Raw genomic sequence first — 25,515 nt, 5'->3', positions numbered from 1 at the left:
TTCTCGCTCGTTTCCCCATTCTAATTTCTATTTTCTGGGTCGTCGGAGATATTCTTTTGGTATCGCTAGACCGGGGATCTTTTCGCACTTGTGGCATGCTGTACACATTTTTTAAATACACCTGCGGTGACGAGCATCGTGTATTGAAATTGATGAAAATTTACAGGACCCCATGAAGCAAGAGAAGAGTCGATGCCTGGATGATATCAGTGGAGCACGGTGTCCCATTAAACTTGACCGCGTTAAACGGCCAGAAAAGCTCTCCGGTACAGTTGCGTGGGTGGTTCGTTTAACGAGAACACGCCGCTTGTACACACGCTCCAGGGAACGTGTGACAAATGTTGTGTGCCAAGGACGCCGGAGCAAACCGGAGCGATCTCGAGCGAGTCGCAGACTGCACGCGAGTTAGAACAATTTCCACCGAAAGGCTTATCGACGCTGATTACGATTTCGCTAACCGTGCTTCACATTCCCGCCGGAGAACGCTGAGACGATCGCTTGCGCCTCACGGTTAGGCTCGATTTCGCCCGAAAGCGATACCAAGCACGACTAAACTCGAGCACGGAAAAAGGCAACGGATTTCTTAAAACCACGAGCCTTCTACTGAATAGACTACAGTTATTCTCTAATAACAATTTTTGATTTCCGACTCCATGCATTTAATTCTCAAAGTTTCAAACAGATAATGTAGTCATCCTTTAAACACGAATAACTTTCTCGAAATTGGACCAAACGGCTTCATTTATTTCTGAGAGAGAGAGAGAGAGAGAGAGAGAAAGAGAGAGATATATTTTAGGATTACTAGGTGTAAATAAAATTGTTAAAAAAATGCTGTAGATCGAAATTACGGGGGAAAAAAGTGTGGGTTTTTAAGTTCTTTATCTGTTTACATGTCAGCTGGTAAACAAATCCTTTTAAAATCGGTTCAATTTGTTTTGAGAAGGGTGTGTGTATACTTTTGACACTTATTTTTGCTTTCCGCCAGAAGTGAAGAATTTGGTGTAAGAAAATATTTTTAAGAAATTCCCGTCGGCAAAGGGTGAATTTTTAACTCTGGTAAATACTGATAAGAAGAAATATATTAAATTAACAGTGTTCGAGATTTTTAGCTTGACTCGGGCTTGATTGATCGCAAGGGCTTGTTCCAGCGGAGAGTAGGGTGGTAACACGTGGTTCCGAAGGTACGTGACGGAGTGAACGTACGATGAGGTGAACGAATCGTGTCATGGTGTCACAAAAATTACGTCGACCCCGGTCATTACGGTACTGCGTGGCTTCCACCCGTGCTAAAACGAAACAAAACCTTCGCAGCGTACTAATGGCTCCTCCTCGCAACGTTCGTCGAAGGAATTCTCAGCGAACGCTCGCGATCTTCGCGACTTTGTTCGTTCAGCACCTATAGCCAGCGCTTCTCGATACAGGCTTCTCCGTTGCAACTTGTGTTGGCTCTGGAATCCGCTACATAGTCAAGGAGAGATTATGCAAACTTGATTTTATCGATGGCGTTCCTCCCCTGCATTTTACTACCTTCAATTTCGCTTCTTGTTTATTTATTCAATCGTCTCGTGCCGTGGCTCTACTCGTAGCACCGCAGTTTTGAAAATCGGGGAAATATTGCAAATCTTTGGACGGATTTTTATGCAAAATAAAAATGGTCCAAGTCAATTCGAAGAAACTGAAATCACATAAAAGTTCATTTTGTGGTGTCGAAAATGAGAGATAGTCTCTTTCTAATCTTTAGTCGACGTAAAATCTTCAGAAAATACAATAATATTCCCATAAAAGCACCTTCTCAATTTCAACGATTATAACTAGAGAAAATGTATGCACTTATGACAACATTGAGTTGATGAAATTTGAAATAGTGGGAGGACTATAAGATTTGAAGCACGACAATAGATTATTTTCAATCTATTGAAATGATTAAAGAGATAAGGAATTTTCTATTTGGTCTCTATTTGTTGCAATTGATGAAGAAAACTTTGATTTTGCATAAAGATCCGCGGTCTAATTATAACGATGAAAGATCTGAAGCCGACGATTTTGACTATCCCGATAGCTAAAGGGTTGATGTAAAAATGGTATTGGTTGATTTTTAATTGTACGCGTAAATGAGACATCTGGGACGGCTCCAGTTCCACCACTGGTTAAACGAAATTTAGAGAACGACGTCGTCGAACAGTTTCGACCCATTTTCCCCCGGAGACTCACCCCTTGGGGATTCAGCCAATTTACAGACACCAGGTATGTGAAAATATGCGAACAGGGGCGGCAACGAGGCTGACGAATTGCAAGTCGAGCTCACTATCGCGGGCTGTTGCTTCGCAAATTAGCTCCTACAGAGCTGAACGCGAGAGTGAAAATCCTCTATGGGGTGGCTCGCGAGGGTCCCGGGACCACGGGGGTGCGTTTAGGCGACGTTATGCCTCCATTGAATTGCGGTCTGCAAGTTCATGGAACGTCGACTAGTACAGTAGAAAACTGAGGACATGTCTCTCCTCGAAAATGTCATAAGATCGCCCGGCAAAAACGGCCCGCGCAGGCATAGTAATTAGCAGCCGACCCCAAGCAATTAAACTGTCAATTCGAACAGGAATCTTTCGATCGCCGCAATAACAAAACACGCATGTCAAACAAAAACCGTAATTGATATTTGCCGGCGTTATCGGTCTAGCGTTTATGCGACAATTAACAATACCTCTCGCAAAACGTCGTCGTCGTAATTCATTAGAGTTATCGGTTGGCATTTTACTGCGCGCGATAATGCTATTTAACGTCGGGATCGATAAATATTCTGGAGTCGTAATCGCGAGAAAGCAATTCGTATGATTAACGACAATTGGGGGAAAACAATAAAAAATTCTAAGTGTAAGATCCGAAGCGTAAACCTACTGAGTCTTAAAAGTAACTGGCACATGTTTCCTAATGAAAAAATGACAAGATTGATTTTATTCAGACTTTGTGCTACTCCTAAAGATATCCATAAAATCATTTCTTATGAAACAATCTATATCATTTCAATAATTGTAAAACAAAAAATCTGGAACCGGTCATTTTCGGGTTGAAACGAGAGTACGATTTTTTCGTTCAATTTGAAGAAGCTGTGAATAAAGAGCAAGGTTATCGGAATTTTTTCCATGAAAATGTACATTTTTTAATTCACCGATCAATTTAGATTTTGTCCAAAAAAGTATGAAGAAACTTCGATCGAAAATCAATTAGTTCGAGAATTATGATTTTCGTTTCCCGAACGTTCGTGTCCTCGAACAACGGTGACTCGTGGCGACCTTCGTCGAAATTTATATCTATCGAAAGGTGAGTCGCGTAGCTACTGGACAAGTCGGTTTCTGGAAACGGTGTTTTCGAGATTCGAGGCGTTTGTAGTTCCCCGAAATCGCGCGACCCTGAATTTAAATAGATTTAAATATTCCGAAAAAATCGCCTCGTCCGTTTTTAAACTTGATAAGCCGGTGTCAATGAACGGAGAAGTCGTTAGTCCCGTCGAGGGTCAGCCCGCTTCTTTAATTACTAAAGAGAAATAAAAACAAAATCGATTATGGAGGAATTTTTTCGCCATTTGTAAACAGCTCGCGCGATATCTCGACCAGTCCCGTCAGTCGATTTATCGCGAACTTCCGTTCGGCATCGACAGAAACAGAAACAACGTATGCGTCGATGATGAATCCCCCATTGAGACGTTGCGCGCATGAGATAAGGCGTTATCGAGGCGGCCCCGCGTCATCGATGACTCATGCGCCGATAATTTTTTCCCATTGGTTACATTTGGCTCGCGCGAGGACGCCAGGCGACGCCGAGATTAGGGCCGCGATTGTGTTTTACGCGGGCTTCCGAATCTGCCGAAAATTTTATCGGCTTTATCAACCCGCGATGCCGGATTGTGAACTTCGAATTTATCAAAAATTTTACTGGGGAACCGGGACAGTTTTTTTCAGAAACGTTTTGAAAAGTACCGTACAAAAAAATGAAAGAAAGGAAACACTTTTATTTAAGAAATTTCCGATGGAAAAATTTCAACGTCAGAACGCTCGCAAAATCACGTATTCCCGTTTCAAAATTGATTAAAAAATCCCGTCGACGAGAACATTTCCCGAAGAGTGATACGGCAGGGGAGGGGGAGGGGGTGAAACAGCCCTTGTTCAACCCCGTTGCATTATTCGCTCGAAAATATGTGCCCGAGGTGCTGTGAAAGGGCGCGCGGATCTTAAGTATCGGGTCTCGAATCGAGAAGCGTGGGTGTAGGCTAATTTTTAAGGAGCCCCCCTAGGGGCTGCATCGGATTCGAGATTGAAAGAGGGAGCGACGTGGGTATCGATCGATCGAAAACCGAAGGATGGGAGAACCGGCGCGTCTAGGAACGCCGTGCTGCGTTTGCAAATTTCATTTGAATTCTATTAGACTCGTTTACACGGTCAACAGAAACCGGGAATGTCGGAAATGTCGCCTCGGGGCCGTCCGCCATCGTTCATGAATAAGTCCGAAGATTCATTATTGCGTCGGCTAGATGAGAAGGGCATTCATGGTTGTAGACCTTGTGCTCGATCGAACACGAAAATATCGAATCCTGAAGGGAAATTGTCGACACGCGTACAATCCCTTTAATTAATATTCAAACAATTTTTTAACGAACTTTTTTCACCCAAAATAACCATTTTCATAATGTAATATCCTGAAGTATTATAAATATACTATACATTAGGGGTACCCATAAGTAATCAATTATTTGCAAAGAATTTGTTTTGCCTTTAGTTCTGTACCGATCGTTGAACAGGAAACACGTATTCTTTTACAGTTTTCGGTAAACCAGGCCTGTGTTCAAAATATTCCAAAAAGTATAATTTTTTTTACAACCCTTTAGTAAAATGGCGGCGTCCGTATCTTCCGAGGATCATATTCGTCATTGCATATTTTTTCATTTTCATGCGGGATTTAACGCAACGGTAACAACAAAGAAAATTTGCGATGTTTATGGAGATGTATTGATGGTCAACAAGTGTCAACGTTGGTTCAGAAGGTTTGCTGCTGGTGATTATGATCTCTCTGACAGGCCTCGAAGTGGACGACCAGTTGAATTTGATAATGACACCCTACAATCTCTAGTGGAAGCTGATCCAAACTTAAGTATACAAGAATTATCGAGAAGCCTCGAGTCCACATGGTCAACTATAGAAAGGCACCTACACGAAATGGGAAAGGCATATAGGCAAGGAATATGGGTACCGCATCAATTATCCGAGACCAACAAGAATATTTGTCGATCAATTTGCACTTCATTGCTATCCAGATTTCGTAGAGATCCATTTCTTAGCAGAATCGTTACCGGAGATGAAAAATGGATTCTTTATGATAACATAAGGCGTTCCAAGCAATGTCTTTCTGCAAATCAAACCGCAATATCAACCCCTAAACCTAGCTTATCACTTAGAAAGGTGTTACTGTGCATAAGGTGGGACTGTCGTGGCATAATTCACTTTGAGTTGTTGAAACCTAGAGAAATAGTTACTGCTGAGTTGTATTGTCAGCAATTATAACGGCTGTATTCAGAACTATTGATAAAGAGGGCATCTTTAGTCCACAGAAAAGGTGTAATACTGCAAATTGACAATGCCCGGCCCCATATAGCGAAACTCGCTCAGGAAAAAAGCAAAGAATTGCAATGGGAAGTTTTATCGCGAGGCGATCGTTATCGTCAGCTAAAATAATTTACTATTGCAATGCTGCTGCAGCGAAAATAAAAATCGCATCGCGAAGAAAGCATCGGAAGGTTTGCAAATATTTCAAGCTCAGCCATTTCAGTTTAAAAATTGCAATCCGTCGGAACAGTGGCGGAAATAGTTCTTTTTTACAACTTTTTTAATCGGATCCTGTATCGAACATTTAAAACATTTTTCCGATAGATGGCAGGCCCGAACCACTCTGATGGGACTGGTTACAGAATCCGATTCCTCGATAGAATATTCAAATGCGAGGATTTATGGTCGCCTCTCCAGAAGCAGCGAACCCCACCGGCTATTAATTCTGTTTCTGCCATTCCCGTACCTCTTCTTTTTTTCTGCTTTTCATTATCGAAAATAGCCAGTCGCCCGAGTCGAAAAACGATATAAATAAAACAGTTATGATTGGATTGTTGAAATCCGTTGTGACTTGTAGCGGTGTGTTTCTATTTTTGTCCAAGGTTGAAGGGGACATGTTTTCTTTATCTTTGACTTTTGAATAGCATCGCTTCGGACTTTTTTCCTGATTCGTTATTCGAAATTGTTTGCTATTTATAGGACTTGTGAAGAGAAAATTTGCATTTTCGACGAAAGAAGCGTCCATTTTTTTTCGCGATGAATGAAAGGAATTCGGTGATCTTCAGGTTTTTAATAACCTTTTTGCTGTTTTCGTCTAGTTTGTGATGCAGCTAGTGACATTTTAAGAAATTTATGGGACCGATAAAAAATTCTGCATTTTACCGATATACTACGAAAAATGTTTCTATTCTTAAGAGAATGATCTGGTGGCCTTCAAGTAACCTTTCTTGTTCATATTTTTAGCATCACCATTTAGTTTCTCCATATATTTGTTATTCTATTATGACCAACACAATTATAATTTTTTATTTTTTGCACTTTTAGACAGTTTTGAAATTTTAGTGCATCTCAGTCTAATATACAGGCTGTCCCAAAAATGTTGTACTTCCTTGAAAGGGGTGATTCCCGAGGATATTTCTAGTAACTTTTTCCTTTGCAAAAATGTTCTACGCGGCTTTGTTAACGAGTTACTGACGAAAAACACGGACCAATCAGAGCGCGGAGACAGCGGACGGATTCCCACTTGGCGACACGCCCCGCTGAGCGTAGCGTTATCATTGGCCGAACCGGAATCCGTCCGCTGTTGCCGCGCTCCGATTGGCCGGTGTTTTTCGTTAATGACTCCTTAACGAGGCGGCGGGGAGCATTTTCGCAAAGGAAAAAGTTACTTCAAATGACCTCAGGAATTATGCCTTTCAAGGATGTACAGTATTTTTGCATTTCGATGCTCATCGGCGTTCCGGTGTATTTTCTGGAAATTTTCTCGGCTCTTCCGGGTTTTCGGGGCCGTTCGCAAAACCTTGCGTATGTTTCTTGTTGCAAGTGCAATCTGCTGGCCAGACCGCAGTAAACACGTTAATGCTCCGACGAAGCGTCTGCACTATAGTTCTCCGACGTCTGTGGCATTCGGATTTAGCTGTCGCGCTAATGGGATACTTTCGTGAGCTGTCCTCTATTTTGAACCGGCTCGATGTTCCCGAGCCAATCGTGACCATTTCGCTTCTGCCGATTGCAGTTTCCTGCTCGCGAGATAGGTACATTGTCCAAGGCCGTATTAATTGCTCTGCCGCTGCGAAGTTTAATTGATTTCGATGCCGGATCAAGATCATCTGCTGCACGTTCTTCACCGAGGTTGTCGATCGATCTGCAATCGCGTCTTCACGTTCGAAGGACGATGCTCCTAATGAGTGCGACGTCGCAATTAAAACTTTTTACCGGCCACCCTTCACCGTAAATTTTCCCGTCTTATTCCCCTGCATTTTTATACTCTGCAACAATCTTTTTACCAATGCGTCAAGAGTTCGCTTGGTATAATCAACAATTCCATCACTTCAAAATGAAATTCCCCTACACAAAGAAGAAGTGTCTCGCTCGCTTCAAAAATTATTTGAACCTTCTCAAATGTTCATAACGGTACAAAAAAAAAAAACCGTTGTATTCGGGAGAGTCAGTAGAATCATCCCGCACAAGAATCACTCGCGTAGCCATTGCAGTTGAAGCAGAAAAAATTCGCAAACTCAACAATCCGACTAGCTATTCAAACTTAAATTCGCTAAATAAAGAGGAAGTGTCTTGCTCGCTTCAAAAATGATTTGAACCTACTCAAATGTTCATAACGGTACAAAAAGAAATACCGTTGCATTCAGAAGAGTCTGTAGAATCGTTCCACAGAAAAATCACACGCGTAGCTTTTGCAGTTAATGCGGAAAAAATTCTCGGAAAATATAAATGATCGGTGAGAAGAAGCACTTCCGGATTCGTATTCATATAGAATCCGCGCTCAGAGGGGACCAGTAAAAATTGATTGGTAATCAAAGGTGCTGGTCGCGTCCGTGGGTATCGGTTTCCTCGGCGAAAACGTAAAAACCGAGGTATGGGGGACGTCGAGATCGTCGAATTCCCGATCGATCGTCGATGCCGACGAGTGAACGCATTCCTCCGTCGTCTCCCCGTCCCGCCACTCGATAAAATCCGACGACGTAACCCCGATATTCGAGGATCGTCCTCGACGTCACTTCATCGTCTTCGATCGGGTCTAATACGCGGCTCGTCGGGGTCCGCGACGACGACGACGACGACGTCGACGGCTTAAGACCGACTTTTGTCCGTCGTCTTTTGCGCGACGGAATTGACAACGTTGCCGAACCGCTGCCGCCTTTAATTTTGCACAACAATCCCGCCTGCGATCGAGGACACCGCCAATATGTACTCATGAATATCAATTCATTTCGCACTCGGCCAACGAGACCGATCCGTTTCACGGTCTCTCGAGAAACGAAGGAGATTAGCTGTTGTTTTCGATGCTACCTATCCACCGTTCTACTAGAATCGCAATTGTTTTATGGACTGAATAAATTAGGATTCGATGGTCCGGCTAGGCTGCGTTGTTTTATCAGAGATTTGCGGGACACAGGTAATCTGTTACTTATTTACTGATATTCTGGAGTTTTTCGGAGAGCTAGACCTGTCATATGCATTTTGTAATTGGCTATATTAGGTATAATATTATACCATTTTATGATTATCGACTTCAGTTCATATTTATATTATTTCATAATTTATATAATTGTAATCGCTGTTCTTCGGAGAGCTAGATCTGTCATATGTATATTGCAATTGGTTATATTAGGCTATATACTATTTTATGATTCTTGAATTTCAGTTCATATTTATACTATTTTATCATTTATATAGTTATAGTTATCGTTCTTCGGAGAGCTAGATATGTATTTTATAACTGGCTATACTGGGTATAATATTATACTATTTTATGATTATTGGCTTCAGTTGATATTTATACTGTTTTATGATTATCACGTCTGGTCTATCCGTCCGTATTTTTAATTAAAATTGTAACCAAAATCTCGGAAGCAGATTTCGCACTGTAAATCCAGATTTAATCAACAATCGGATCGTCGGAACGAAAAAGAAAAAAAAAAATAAAACGGCGTAGAAAGCTACGGCGAGGAGGACGGTCCCTACGTGAGTACGATTCTCACGAAATAACAGTACCGAGGCGCGCAGGAGACATACTAAACGCAAACCAAATACGATCGGTATTTGATCGGATACGCACGCGCATTCTTGACCCCTCGATCCGAAGAAAACCGGGACTGCCGCGTGGACTCGTTCAGGATTTACATTTCGAGAAACGGGAAAGTCATGTCGGATCCATGGAATCCTATTCGGGCTTCCGATTACGGAATCTTACGGAGTCGTTTAATTAAGCGTTAATGGAATTCGGGAACCCGTAACCGCAAAATTTGTGGGGAACTGTTATTGCTGCTTCGAGAAATCGAATAAGAATTTCCCGTTTGTTTTTTTGTTAAGTCAAAGTGATTAGAATCAAATTTTATCAACCGTTTTGAGAGGTCTTTTAGTATACTGAATTTGATCAGAACTTATCACCGTTCACTAAATTCTACAATTTTAATTTCAAGGTTACTACTTGTGGACACGATCGCGCATGAATAAAGATGATTTTAAATGTTTCCGCGTGTAATAGAGGTATGCGCGATCTAATCTTTGCCACGGAAGATATTGTATGATAGGATCTGACCATTTTGTTACGGTTGTGTTGGTTCATGCTTATCCTATCTGATCATTGACGTAGAAAATCTCTATTCGATTGAAATCTCTCTCACACCGAACTGGGAAAACATCGACAGTCTAAAAATTAGTCAATATTAACATTGAAAAGAAAAAGGAAGCATTCTTCGGGGTACCAGTTTTTGTTACCAAAGAAAACAATTTTTTAATACACATCTTCCGAATCTCCTGTAGTCACTTCACGTGTTTAGATCAACCTTGATAAAATCGTCGGTATTTTGATCGTCGATCGAGCGGTTTTTGTACAAGGAAAAATGAGGAATACGGAACGGCGAGGGGGAGGGGGGGGGATCGCGATAGGATTTCGTCGTCGCGACGAATTCCATTGACTGACACCGAAGTCAGCGCCTTATGCAACCCACGAATCGTCGGCTGGTAGACGGCAGGCAATAACTTTCACGAATAAGGGACGCGAGAGTAAGCGGCCCGGCCGAGGTCGGCTATTAATTATTCTGGACGGGATCGATGATACACGTCGGAATGGGATTATTTTGTCGGGGGGCCAGTCTGCGATACGCACACATAGCGACCGTTTTCTGTGTCACTATAGAAATCGTGAAACTGGCGGAAGGAAAAGGGTGTGTATATATGTGCACTATCTATGGCCAACCGAGAGAGAGAGAGAGAGAGAGAGAGAGAGAGAGAGAGAGTGCGTTAACCCCTCGTTGTCTTCTTGCGATTTCTTTCGCAACTGTGCTCATCAGAGCCACTTTATCGTTAATTACTTGCTCGGAGAAGTTGAGGACCAGGGAAACGCTCGCCTCTGCGAGTTTTCGCTTAGTTTGCCAGCTCAAATACCGGCGAACGATAGGGAAATCCGCTCCGCGAATTGTTTCCCAGGCCGTTTACACTAGCCAGCACTCGATTTCGTCATTAGCCCCTTCTCATCAACGATTCAACACTGTAATTAATAGACTGAGGATTCTTATCGAATTTCTCTTTATGCTTCCCACGAGAAAAATTCTATTCTGCTCGAAGAGTGATTTTTTTCCTGATAGAATAGTCTGGAGAGTTTCTGATATCCTCCTGCGCAGTAAAATATGAATATTGTAATAAATAGACTGAGGGTTTTTGTCAAATCGTCTTTATGCTTTCCACGAGAAAAATTCTATTCTGCTCGAAGAGTGATTTTATTCCTGGTATAATAGTCTGGAGAGTTTCTGATATCCTCCTGCGCAGTAAAATATGAATATTGTAATAAATAGATTGAGGATTTTTGTCAAATTGTTTTTATGCTTTCCACGAGAAAAATTCTATTCTGCTCGAAGAGTGATTTTTTTCCTGGTAGATTGGAGATTTTTGTCAAAATATTTAATTGGAGGAAGAAGTATCTCCTCTATTTCAACTTTTATAAAATAATACAGTACAGTACAGTACAAAAAAATTACAGTCAACTGATGGAGTACTTTTAATCTGGTCAGAAAAATATCTAGCGAAAGACAAATGTTTTGAGGGAGAAATTTGTTGGATAAAAAAATGTGTTGATCGAAAAATACGTTGCATCGGAACGACGTGTTGGTCCAAAAACATGTCCAGCACGAAAAATGCGATTTTGCAACGGGGAACAGGAAAGATGTGAAACGAAAATTTGCACAGCGTTCGCAACGTCTCCGGTAAAATAAAGTGGCATTCCCGCTGCAATTTAGAAAGCACAAGATATCCCATCCATAGTCGCACCATCCACTTCCGAATGCAAATTTCGTTATATAAAATAACGAAGCACCCGTGTGTCACGCGTTTCACGAAGATGAAAGTTTCAATTCGATTCGGCTCCGTCTCCCTCTCTCCCTTCCCTTTTTTACTATCATGGGATACCTAGCTATAAAAAAGTTCTTTTTTGCTGCTCTATCACAGTAAACGGAAGTGAGCGCGAATCGAACAATAGACAGATTCTGTAACTGGAACGTGTTCTTGCCAACTTTCTCGTTCCTAACGAAGCGAACATTCGCGAAAAGTGTATTGAAGTGCGGCGAGCACGAGCAACATCCTAAGCAGAATGTCTGGGCAATTATTTGTCAGCTAATTAGTTTGCAATTTCTTGAATTTTGTTCTTAAACGGTGCAATTATATTTTTCATAATGTAATCAACCCCCTCTAAAATTTAAACTACTAATTTTTTCCTTATAGCGAACGTTGCTCAGCTGTGTTGAATTAGTTTGGACTTTTTTGAATTTTGCTTCGAGATTGTTCTGTGCAACTATGTTTTTCATAATTTAATCAACCCCCTCTAAATTTTCTCAAATCACTAATATTTTTCCTTATAGCGAACGTTGCTCAGCTGTGTTAAATTAGTTTGGACTTTTTTGAATTTTGCTTCGAGATTGTTCTGTGCAACTATGTTTTTCATAATTTAATCAACCCCCTCTAAATTTTCTCAAATCACTAATATTTTTCCTTATAGCGAACGTTGCTCAGCTGTGTTAAATTAGTTTGGACTTTTTTGAATTTTGCTTCGAGATTGTTCTGTGCAACTATATTTTTCATAATGTAATCAACCCGCTCTAAATTTTAAACCACTAATATTTTTCCTTATAGCGAACGTTACTCAGCTGTGTCAAATTAGTTTGGACTTTCTAGAATTTTCTTTTTGGATGATTTTGTGCAACTTAGTATTGCAACTGGTCGTTCCTTATAGTGAACGTTGTCTAGCTGTGGTCAGAGGAGGAATGATTAAATGAGCCCAAACAGAGCCATAAACAGAAGCTCGTTTCGCGGGCCTCGGAACGTGTTCGGTGTTTAAAAACAGTCCCGAACCGGTCGAAAAGGAAAACTAATTTAGAAAGGAGCTGCTTCGCGAGGAACTAGGCTAGGCGCACTTTCCTGCTCTCATGGTACTCTCCGATGATCACTGGACTCGCACGAAATTTCGAGATTTCTGTGACAGGGATTCTCAACTTCGGTCACAAAGCGTGTGCGAATATTCGTTGAAACAAGATTTCAGAAATAATTGATACAAGTCAGAGGTAAAAATAAAAAAAATCACGTGGAAGATTTCGAGATTGGCCACAAGTTGAGAACCGCTGTTTGCGGTAACGGTGCGATGTAAAAAATTGAACAAACCTCGTAGAAGATCCATGACGAGAATATCGTCTGTATGAAATTGTACACTATTAGGATTCGACGGAGGGTGAAGGGTTTTCTGTTCTCCATTATCCTCGGTCCCAAAACCTTGCTGAAATAAGCGTAACAGAGGCATATTGCCATCGTCGGCAACGGACTGCTCATCATCGCCCAATTCTTCACCCTGGGATCTGAAATCGAAACACAACCTGTTAGAGACCAGCCAGACTCTTCAACCCCCAAAGTTTCAAAATGTACTTAAAAAATGTGTCTACTTCAAATCGATATTCATCTATCCTTATAAGGTTCACAACTTACACGAACCTGATTCTTTCCACAATAACACAAAATCAAATAACAAATTTCATAATCATTTTAATGGGATGGAAATAATGCAACAGCATCTTTAAACTGTTTAAATATTTTCACTGTTTTGTATCCCATACAAGCAGTGAGAAAATGATTTTGTTGACAAATACTGCAAAATATGTAGGATTCACCGATTAACCCTTTGCACTCGAAGCTATTTTAACTCCAAAACGAAACATTTCTTCCGACCTAGAATATTTCCCTTCTATACATATCTTTTCATGCTATACATACGAAAATGGTGCAATTTACTCGTACAGTACTGAAATATTTAGTAATTTATTAAATACGAATAAATGTAATAATGTAAAAAAATATTTTCAATAATGATACCGGAATTTTGAATGGTGCCTTACAGTCGCCATTCGAGTGCTAAGGGTTAAAACTTGTAGATATATTATTTTGAACCTTCTAAAATTGATAAAGAAAAAGCATCTGTATTTTGTGCAATTTTTATTTTACATGAAGTAATCCGTTCGTGATAGATTCCTAAAATCACAGATAGCTTACTTATCATCCAGGGTTAAGGGGTGCAAGTGCAAACAAGCGAAATTCGGAAAGGAAGAAAAGGATGCCGGGAAGATTTGGAGAATTTCTGAGGGAGGAATCGGTAGAGATAGGCCTAAAATTCTTGCGGCCATCAATCCGGGATAATTGAGCGTCGGAGAAGTTGGGGGTGGGAAACGTCGGATCCGAGGCGAGGCTGATTAATATCGCGTTCAATGGCGGATCGTTAGCGGTCGGATCGTCGGGGTTATCTCGAAATTAGAGGGGCAACGTGGCTCTATTTCGAAAGCCGTATTAGAGTCTCAGCCGCCGCCGCGGGTAGATACCCGACTAGCCCGCCCAGGCCCGCCCAGGCCCGCCCAGGCCCGCTAAATGAAAGATTCCGCGATCCCGAGGAAATCCCGGCGGCGCCTGCGATATCACCTCGCGATATTTCTCTATCCCTCTGTGTATGTGTGTGTGTGTGTGTGTGTGTGTGTGTGTGTGTTGGACCGTCCATTTCTTCATCCGCGGTTATTCGTTAATTAAACTTCGCTCCCCGGCGATCACGCCGCGGTTTAATTACACTGTCCGACACCAGTTTTGCGTTTCGATAACCGACTTGACGGTTCCCATAAATTGTTGGACCGCTGCGGAACTTTAACAATTCTTGCTGACGTTATTGTTGAAGATAGAGGAATGATTTTTGCGTGGATTGATTCTGTAGACTCTCCCGAACATTGCGGTATTTTTTTCTTTTAAATTGTGATCGATTAAACATATATGAATAATGTTTTGTAGGAATAAAGCCGGCTAACTGGGTACGCAGATATTTTTTGGCAATATAAAATATAATTCACAACCCGTTGACATTGCTATGTGTTGCATATGTATGCATATTTACAATTGCTTAAAAAATGTTCAGAGCACCTCCAGAGCACCAACTCTGTCGGAAATGTTTTAGTTCATTTAATTTATGTATAGTGCAATAAAACAGGTTCTCCTTCGTCGAAAACAATGGAAAATTGTAGAAAGCAAATTTCGTTTTCGAGTGTGAAAATAAAATAGTCTGTGACCATTCAGTCTGTATCATTATTTTATGGCCTGATTTTTAATTACGTTGATCACCCTAGCGAGAATGGAGCCAGAGATCGGTTCATGCTCTCCTCGAGCATGAATCGCTCTGTTCGCGCGCTATTGGTTTTAGTTGTTGTTTTCTTCGTTTTTGTTGTTTCGCGCGCTCGCGCCGGCCGCCCTTTTCGTATCTTCGCGCGTCGCATTCTTTTTGTTCGGCGCCGCGATTTTACGCATCGTTGTCGCAACACACTTTCCTGCGATTACGTGCGACAATAAAGCACAACCTTCCCCGGTTCGTTAACCTCTTTGCGAGGCGATTATTTTTAGAGGAGAGCGACACACTCTTTTTAACCCTTTGTGCTCGGCGGCCACTTTCGAGAACCCGCCATTAGGATGATCATGCTGTCAATCGAATCCTCCTCGTAATAGTTCTGAACAACGCCTCGATTCTTGTCCGTAATCATTCCCACGTTTCTCTGGGTTCATTTTACTTTTAGACGGTGCATCAAATTTGCAAGACTAGATTCAACCATTGCTTCACTGATTTTAGAATAATTTTTCGAACATTAATTACACGCGTAAACATCATCGAAATTATACCATATTCGGTTTCATTTTAATCAGAAAAATGCCACGAATATGTTAGTGAAAGTTTCATAAAAAAATAACAAAAAGCAAAGAAGTTTTGTAATTGGATTAGTAGTGGTCTTCTGGTGTCACACCGATATAGCCGACAATGTTGTGGCGGCGACGTGTTGTGGTGTGGGTTGTTCCACTGACTCCAAATTGTAAGGTTGGCACTGACTCGTAATGAGAATTTACTGTATATGTCGCCAAGGCCTGGACGATAAACGTCGCGGAATTATCCCCACTACTGCAGGGTATACCCCGTCAGAGGCCTCGGACGCCGAGGAGTGTAAACATAACACGGCTCGAGTATGTCCCCTGGATGATACATGACGCAGGCAAGACACGCGTTGTTGACATATATCGAGAATTCACTGTAATTTACATATTTCCTCACATTCATAAAAGTCGGAGCAACGCGGGGGTTTTAAAGAGCAGAGCGGCATTTTCGATTTAGTATGTCACGGGATCACGTCCGAAAAAATTCGCTACGCTTCGCGGAAAAAATTGCAGGCTTTTGCGAATCGCGGACACTTGAAACTCGGGTGCAGAGGCGATGCATTTCAGGCTGATCTTCTTCCGTTGTTTACTTTCTTCAGCCCCGTTCGCGGCGACAATGGCGTCATTAGGAGCATCGACTCAGACGGAGAACAATGGCCGGCTCGCGCGACCATAAAGGCTGCTAGTACGAACGCAGCACCGGATAATTATTCCGATACCGAGAGATATTTGAGGCTGCCCCCCCTTCCCCGGTGAAAAACACAAAAACAGAAAACACGGAATATTCCAATCCCGATGGACACTGCGGCGGGAGAACCTCGACGAGCCTAATCGCGCTTTGGGAATCGCTGAACGGTTCATAATACTTCGCCGCAATACTCTCTGATTAATATTCATTTAATAATGATTCAAGGAATATCTGCATCTTATGATATTAAATAACGCGATGGAGTATTAAAAATTCCGCCAATTTATGTCGTAAGAAGTTGCTCCTGTTTACAAAAATTCTACGGCGTTAAAAAAATTTTGTTTCGCATTCGTTTCGACATGATCTTGTAAAAGAATCTCTCCGCTTTGCAATGACGTCTCAAAAATTGATCTGCGATTTTTTTTCGCTGATTCATTCCATTTCGAATGGAATTATCGATTCGTTGAAATTGTCGATATTCGAACGCCCACAATTTTTTGTAAAAAAATCTTGAAAAATTGTACCTAGGCTCATTTTGCAGGGTGAACTCTCTGCTTTCGCGTCCTTGAACTCGCTCTTCAAGTAACTTCTTCGTTCTCGAACAGATTGAGAAATCGAAGACGCTTCTCCGCATTCGAAATTTATGAAAATTCAAAAAATTCTACGACGATCCATATTTTTTTTTCACATTCTCTTCAATACGATCTTACAGAGAGATATCTCTGCTTTACAATGACGTCTCAAACATTGATCTGCAATTTTTTCCCACCGTTTCATCGCATTCTAAATAATCGCGCAACTTCGTTCGAATTTGTTTGTATAAAAATCGAATCGACTTGCACAGCAAATAGCATAGGAGGGAAGGCATAATTTAATATTAAAATTGAATCGATTGCCCACCGGGCACAGGTCTGCTACAATGCTGCAACGCAAGGGGTTAAAAAAGTAGCGATATCAATTAATCGATGACCCAGCTTCGCCGTCGGAGGATTAGCGCGATGAATCGGATTATCGATCGGGCCGCGAGAAAGAAAACAAAAGTGATCGTTCTGTTTTAATTAAAAGAACCCAGCGACGCTCGCGTCGCCCGAAAATACTGTTGAAAGAAAAAAAAAAAAGAAAATAAACACGGCGATAAAAAAAAAACTATGAAAGAGAAGATTCAAAAGCGTGTGTCGCAGCCGGGTGTTTCGATTTTTCCGCGCGCCGGGGCACATTTGAAATTCCGAGCTCGAATTTGAAAGTTGTCCTTGCCCTGGCGAATCAATTCTTCTTGCACGGCGCTGCAAGGCGACTCGCTGAACGCATAACGATGCCCGATGCACGCGATAATCGCGTTGTAAATCGCGTACACGCTAATTGCGGCCGCGATTACACTCGTTAAGCAAAACGTTGGACCGTCGGGCGACTTCAAAGCGGCGCGCCACGCCGGCCTTGTGCGCTCGATGTTTAAGGGAGTGCATCGCCGGTGCATACTTTACGCACTTCACGGGAAACCAGATTTAGAAGGTGCGAAACTTTCCGGGAAACGATGTTGGACACAACTTGACGAGTTTCTCGGAGGGTAGGAGAACTTCGAACAAAGTAAAGGAACGCTGTTTTGATTCCGATTTGTCTTCCGTAGATTTGCAAGCGAAATTTATGCTCACCGTTGTCGGAAGATACTCGATCGATTCGTGAATGTACTTTGGCAATAATTACGATTTTATGGATTTATCGCGAAAACGAGTCGTGGCAGTTGAGAACAGTCCGAGGACGTCGAAATATTATTTTCAATTTCTTCAGATCGTTAAAGAAATATCTTCACCTCCCCTTCTCGCAATTGATTCAAACGATTTTTATTTTGCACAAAGTCGAGTAATGTGATTCACGTTCTTCATTTTTCAGATTTTAATTTGTCGTCTTCGTGTTGAATTCGACCGGTGGTAAAACAATCGATAAGCGCAAGTGGCCGAATTTAATGAATTTCTCCGGAGCCTTTCGAGGGTTGTAGAACTTCAGATGAAATAAAGAAGTTCTTCAGGGGGTTGTAGACCTTCCGATGAAATAAAGGGGTTCTTCGGAGGTCGACGGAAACTCTCTATCGACTATAGCTTCGGTGAATTACCACATAGTACGATTGTACTATTATTAAAAAATACTTAATCGCATCTTAAATTTATTTTTGTGATACCTGACTGCTGTTCGTCCTTTAGGTTTCGCATTTATTTTATCACCTCGGTGTTAAATCGAAAAGATGAAACAAAAAGAATCGGTATATTGGAAAGCAGTGGCTGCTGGATCTGAGAATTTCGCTCTTGAAAATAAAACTGCAGAGCTTCCGTGTATCTAGGAAGTGGATTCTCGATATTTACTGCAACATGCACTTTACGTGCACCGACTAAAGTGATCTGTCAACTCGACACGAGGGGTCAAGAAACGAATAGCCTCATTACAATCTTCGCAACAGCATCTAACGAACATGCAAGCTCGTAAATATCGGACTTCCGGTGCGAACGAGCCAATAAAGTTCGCTCTAGAAATATTTATTTCTTCGCTGAATAACAATCATTGTTGCAAAAAGCAATCGAATTTTAACTTCGTCGACAACAAATATTCGGAATAATTGATTTCCAAAATGAGGAGGTCTCAAGCTGGTAAAAATGACGTGTACAAACATCAGAAATTCGAAAACCAAAAGCAAGGAGGTTCCCGTTGCGGAAATCTTGAATGTTTCCATGCAGTTGCACCGTGGATGCATTTCTCGAGCAACGTGGTCCGATATGCATTAAAAATCTTCGGAATGCGTGAGAGAAAAGCTCGGGAAGAATGAAATGGCGCGAAAGCGAGCCGTAATGGTCGACCACCTTAACCCTTAGAGCGCTGCATGGGTTGATATACAATACAACCCTGCGAAAACTGTCGGCGCTGCCTAAAGGCGCGTTTATTCGCGCGGAATGATGCGTTCCGCGCCCTAATGGCGGATATACGGTGCCTCACGTGTTCTGCGAAAGCTGTCGTATTCATTTGTCCCAATTATATTTAAGTTTTTCATTCTAGAGGATTTTATAATGGGCGAAGAGGCAATTCGCCGTACGAGCTTTCTATCGGCTTCCGGGAACTTTTCATTTTCTTCTTAATTCGACGAAAAATTGCGTCTTCGTTTCGTAATTTGTGTTGTCCAAGTGACGGTGTGCGTCGAAAATCAAACACACTACTCTATGGAGATCAACTGGATCTCATGGGGCAACAAAACAAAATTTCCCAGCAATTAAATATTTCGTATCTTATTTGTTATTACCGAGTAAACTCTCAAAAAACCCGTTGGTTAACGAGAAAAGCAAACGCATTACGGCGATTCGGAAGAGACACGTCGTTGAAACGCATCGTCGGCCCGGCGAGAGCGAATACGTGCGCCTTTCGCAGTCAGAGGGTTAAATAAGCATCAGCTATGTGGCACTTTAGATCCCGCTCGGTAAGGGTCGTCGTCCCTGCATCCCCTAAGCCCTCGGAGCAAGACCCGTTCCCACCCCTAATCCCTGGGGAACCCCGTCGGTGTGTATACGAGTGTGCGTGTCGATGGTCGAGGAGATTCTCGAGGCGATGCGCATTTTTACGCGCAGTTGACCACCGACAGGCCTCAATTTGCAAAGAACCGGCGAACGGAGAGATTGCGTAACAATGGAGGAGAACGAGCAAGGTGACATTCCGTCGGCCTCGGAGAACGAAATAAGATGGCCGACGGATCAGTTTCGCAAGCTTAGACGTTCTTACGACGCGACCAAGTGGAGCAATCGGCCAGCGATTTCGATCCGAATTATGCGCCGCAATCAATTTTTTTGTTCTTTCAAATTTAAATCGTCGATAACGACCCAAAAAAAAAAAAATCACACAGTGTGTGGACTATCATAATATCTCATCCTTGGTTTTTACAAACCCTGTGATTTTTTCATTCCTCAAAATTGTTTGTAACAGGAGATTTTTTATTTGTTTAAAATAAATTTATATTTAACGGTCTCTCTGCAACGAGCCGTTCAATCGACAAAAGAGATTTTCCTCCGAATTCGATTTTTCGAAAATGAACCACGGAAATTTGCACAAATTTGTAGATACGAGTGTTGAGTGTGAAGGTACATTCACATTCAACATGATTCATGAGAACAATACCGCGAGTGAGATAACGCCATCTAGGGGATGTATGATGTGTGCAGTCGTATGAAAGTGATGTATGCGTGAGCCTAGTGAGAGAACCTTAGTGTGTAAAATTCATATTGTATTACAACAAACCAGTTGTTAGTAGAATCTCTTCACCACGCATCTTTTATTTAACAACGAGTTTGTTAACGGGACAAATTTATTCATCGACTTGGACAGCTGCGCCCGCCTTCTGTCGTCGCCGTTGTTACACTTATCGGTAACGCAAGATCGTTCCCGCATGCATAACGGCCGACTCGCATAATGAGCGAACGGCGCGACGGTCCCATTGTGTCAGCGGAAACCGATTAACGAATCGGTTGCATCGATTGATTCGCGCGACACCCTTCCGCCAGCGGGGTGTCATCATTCTGTCTGCTCTTCGAGGTGATCTCCGCCAGACGAGGTCAATTAGAAATTCATTTCTCAAGGAACTTGTTCGTGCTGAAGAGCATAATGGGTCTCTGAGGTGTATCAGGCAGCTTAGCAAATATTTGCAATGGGAAATATTGCGCAATTTTTAGGCAATTTCGAGTCGAATGCTTGTCTGACGACGTTACTTAGTAGACTGCAAATTGTTGTGCGCAATAAAATCGTCTTATTAATTGCTCGTATTAATTGTAGGACACGGTATAAACATTGATCTCTTTCTTTTTATAATTTTATCGTTCCGCGAACAATGCAACAGTATTTTAACTCTCTCGTGCTATGCCGGAGTCATTCGTGACTCGTATATGCACAATTTTATTATAAGACGACGCTTTTTGTTCCGAAATAAGAAAACCATCCGAAATACGACGAAGGCCAGTCCCGAGCCGTAGCTTTATATCGAAAGAAACCGAAATATCGGCGGTAGTACGAGGGTTAAAGTTCAATGTTCACTGTGAAAAATCCCGACCTTCGCAATTCCAACCGATTATCGATAAGCAAATTCTTTTAGCGTCTCAAAAAAGTTCGAATCGATTGTTACAATTTTAACGAATCCATTTCGAAGAGTGAGCGAATATTTTTGACTATCGCTGCGGCCCGTGAAATTCTTTATTGCGCGTTGAAAATTGTTTTGATGGTCCCCAAATGTTTCGTGTTAACAAGAAGGCGTGAAATAAATTATGGCGAAAAATTCGGCAGTGTGTTGCGAATCCCGTGGAAGAGGAGAAACACGAAAATAAAAAAGCGACCGGTTAGAATGGTTTCGCACGGTGTCGCGTCGCTGATTCGCGTGATATGTAATATAGCAATTCGCATACGTTAATTCGCACTTACGTTGCTTCCATCCGTGACAAGGAGGACGTTCATTAGATCGGACTCGAGCTCCGCGATGCTCGCTTACCGATTTCTTTGCGCGTCGCGTATTGCGCGACGTTATTCTAATTCCGATCGAACCGGGCGGACAAAAAAATCGTTTAATTATATTGTTGTAGGAGAAAGAATTATTTTATTGATGTAATTTGTTTTTTAAAAAATCTGCCATGCTTGTGTATCGAACACTACTAGTATCACAACTACAATGTCATAATTGTACACGAGTGCAAAAAGGAATCCATTAAGTGTCCTGTTGACTTCTTGTCATTATTGACGCGCATTTGCAACATAGGGACGAGAGCCGATCGTATCGAAATTTTTACGTAATTTCACGGAATACGTCATTTCGTTTGCGTAAGAATCTGCGGTGATTCGATAATTTTCGTGCGTTTACGGTCGCCGAGGATTAGCAGAAATGTATCGTGCACGTAATGGTTATTAATTTGATTTTATTGTGAGTGTGTAATTTTCCTATGCATATATAATTTGCACCGATAACTATTATAAATGCGCATCATACATGTGGCGACCGATCGAAGTTCGTTCAGTTAATGTGGATTATTGTAATTTCTGTGTCGGAGGGAAGTTTTCGACGATCACACTCGGTTCATTCAAATTATTCAAAAAGTAAGTTTCTTGCAGATAAACTTTTTTAACCATTCAAACATTTTTTAACCCACGCCTTGCAATGTCGATCTTTGAAATTAATACGAACAGCAAATAAGCGAAACCAATTGCCACAAAGAAATGATAGTTATTAATGAGTCCAATAATTATTCAAAAGCTTCCGCGTGCCGGGATTTACGACGATCCATTACGGCCGGCGAGATCATGAACTATTGCGAAGGAAATCTCGAAGTTTACGACATGGAAAACCTCGAATTTTACGACTGTCGACGCGTTGTTTACTCCGATTTCGATCGAGCACGGGTGCATTTATTTCGAACGGAGTTCATTCCGTGTCCGATGTTTCACGCGATTCCGTTTCTCATTCGTTGTCCAGTGATCGATCTCTATCGCTCCGATAGCAATGATCGACTTAACCCGGCCCCGGTTGAATAATTCATGCGAATGCATACTCTTTCCAGGAATTACTTAGACTAAACAATCTCAAAAATAAATTCCTGCGGTTTGGAACAGTCGATTTGAAAAATTGCTTCGGCCTTCCAAAAGTTATCAAATAAGGGGAAGAAAATTACCAAGCCACTGGAGGGTTCTAAAAAATTGTTTTGGCCTACCAAAAATTATTAAATAACAGGACAAAAAATTACCAAGCCACTGGAGGGTTTTAAAAAATTGTTTCGGCCTCCCAAAAGTTATTAACACATTCGCGACCGCTGACGTGAATTCACATCATTTTAAATTCTATTCCTGATTGCCGCTGACGTGAATTCACGTCCTGCAATTTTTGTTTCTGAATGCGACAACATTAGGCGCATTAATGGGATTGGATTTAAATTAAAATTATTAATTAATTTAATAAATTAATCAATCCTTGCTTTAGCGATACAAGTTTGCGGCAACCAGCTTCAGAATTTCATTATTTTCGCCGGTACTCGGTACCCGGTCGCGAATGTGTTAATTAGGAAAAAAGAATTACGAAGCGGCTTCCCCATCTTGCAACCAGCGCAGAAAGATTTCTCGATCCGATCGATAGCTCCCGCTCTCGAGGGCCGATGAATCGATCAAAGAATGTCGATTGCTGGCGACATTTGCGTGGATATGAAAATTGCGTTGGGTTAATTATTCGTGGAAAGAGTAGCGCGGTAAGAGAATCGAAGTTGAAGGAGAACGTGGACCAAATGAGCGTCGTTGCGAGTGAGTTAGCGACTCAATTAGCGCAGGAGAAAGGAGAAAAAGAAAGAGGCAACGCACATGACGACGGGACCCTCGTGTGTCCGTGGAAAATTCGCCTTCCTGCCTGGCCGGTTGCCCGGCAGCTTGGATAAATTTCTCGGGGACTCTGTTATTCTTTTTTTCTTCATCGGCGACCTTCCGGTAAATTAGCCCTGTACTCGCATGACCCGAGCCAACCGCTCTAAGGACCACGTGCGCGTCCAGGTCGACGCGTTTCGCGACCCTGCCAGAGCCCGTTTTCGCAATATTTATTCACCCGCTCGGATTCCCCAGCGGCTCGATCATCGTTGTTAAACTGCGGATCTTAAAAATTATAACTTCAACAGTTTCGAATTTGATCCCATTTGAAAACATACAGAAACCATTTTTTGATTGCAGGTATTTATTTTTGAAATTATTTATTTATTCGATCGACGGACCCGAGAGCGAGAGAAATTCATCACCGGATTGCGAAATAAAACTTTTTCTTTTAGTGCCTCGCGGAGTCCATTTTCGATTTTCTTTCGAAGCAAAAATAATCGTCTATCAGTTTTCATTGCGAGTAGAAATGAAAAATCTATTCCCGAAGCTCGTAGACCCGTTATAGTGAGAAGATCGTGGAATTGCCATAACGATCGCCTCCCACCTGTAGCCACAGACTTGATCTCATCGCGAAGAATGTTTCCTTTCACTTTTCACTGATAACTGATAATTGACTAGTAAAAGTTCCCCGGGGTTTCGGTGTTTCACAACTTGTGAAACTGATAAACAAACGTCGGATGTTTACGCAAAATCTTCATCCGAACCGACCATTTTCAAGGCCGGGGAAATTAGTTGGACAGCACAAACAACTCTAAAAGAATGCTGTCAAAATTCAGTGGTCGACAAATTTTTTTCTTACATTCCTGCAAACCAGATTGAATATTTAGATATGTGTTTTTTCGCTCTTTCTGCTGGGAATAATAGCCGCGATGTTAGATATTTACGACCCTCAGCTGATTAGCATAAGATCCTGAATTTTATTTTGAAATAGTCCGACGAGTTCCAAGAATTTTTAGCTGTTTCTTAATGTTGTTCGCAGACTGCGGATTTTATGCGTGAAACGCAAAATAGGAGAAATAGAGGAGTTATTTAAAAAGTAGGTTCTGTGATTTATTACAACTGTCGAGAGTAGAAATAAATTCCTATGTGCTTCTTGTTTGTATATCAATTTATATGAAGTTTCAGTACTCAGACCGAGGAAGTTGTTTTGCAAGAAAGAATTTTCACTGTAAAATCTGATCGATTGTGTTTTGTTTTCAGACCGGACACAAACGTTAGCGGTGACATAATGCAACTTAGTCTCGAAAAGAAATGTCAATTCCGATGCAGAAGCTTCTCAGGTGAACAAACAAATCACAGAATTGCAAATGGACTTCCCTTGACCCGATTTCTTACGCAAACTTCCGTCGGCGAAGGTGAACAATTAATTCATTAATCATTCCGCATTCCCAACGCTCGAACGATTCGGTAACACCGAATCAATTATAATTGGCGCTCCAGATATTTGCTATACAAATTCATGCATCACCCCAGATAAATCTGTTGTAACTATAATGCATAATACAAGCGCGTTCACATGAAGGTGCAGGTTTGCAAGGTGATATTTTGCAATTTTTTTCTCGAAAACTGTTCATACACATCTCATCTACATTCGAGAATTTTTATACACGGCTGCCGTCAAAATTGCGGTAATTATTCGCACATGTATGCGCCAAGTACTGTGGAGCAGGTTCTCATTAAGGTCCTAATTTTTGAATCGGCATTCAAGGTGCACTTTTGCAATTTTCTTCTCCTAAAGTATGCATCGAATTTTTATAAAACTTTACAGACTTGTTTATACATGTCTCAGCTACGTTCGTGAATGTTTCTGATACGATAGGCTACGTCCACACTGAAGCACCATCGAGCAACTTTCTGTCGCCTTTTTCTTTTCTC

At 41.7% G+C, this 25,515-nt stretch overlaps 1 protein-coding gene across 2 annotated transcripts in view; it reads right to left on the bottom strand.

The window, feature by feature from the left end:
* The window catches only part of LOC143353280 (very long chain fatty acid elongase AAEL008004), a 67,239-nt gene that overhangs the window by 6,002 nt on the left and 35,722 nt on the right, over nt 1-25,515 (bottom strand). For both annotated transcript variants that reach the window (XM_076786478.1, XM_076786477.1), the window contains exon 3: nt 12,981-13,171. In XM_076786478.1, the coding sequence (XP_076642593.1) occupies nt 12,981-13,171 (191 nt within the window). The remainder of the gene's footprint in view (nt 1-12,980; nt 13,172-25,515) is intronic.

This window comes from Halictus rubicundus, chromosome 4, assembly GCF_050948215.1.
Source record: "Halictus rubicundus isolate RS-2024b chromosome 4, iyHalRubi1_principal, whole genome shotgun sequence".
Taxonomy (NCBI): Eukaryota; Metazoa; Arthropoda; class Insecta; order Hymenoptera; family Halictidae; genus Halictus; species Halictus rubicundus.
Note: the sequence above shows the minus strand (reverse complement) of the source record. Positions and strands in the feature narration are given on the sequence as shown.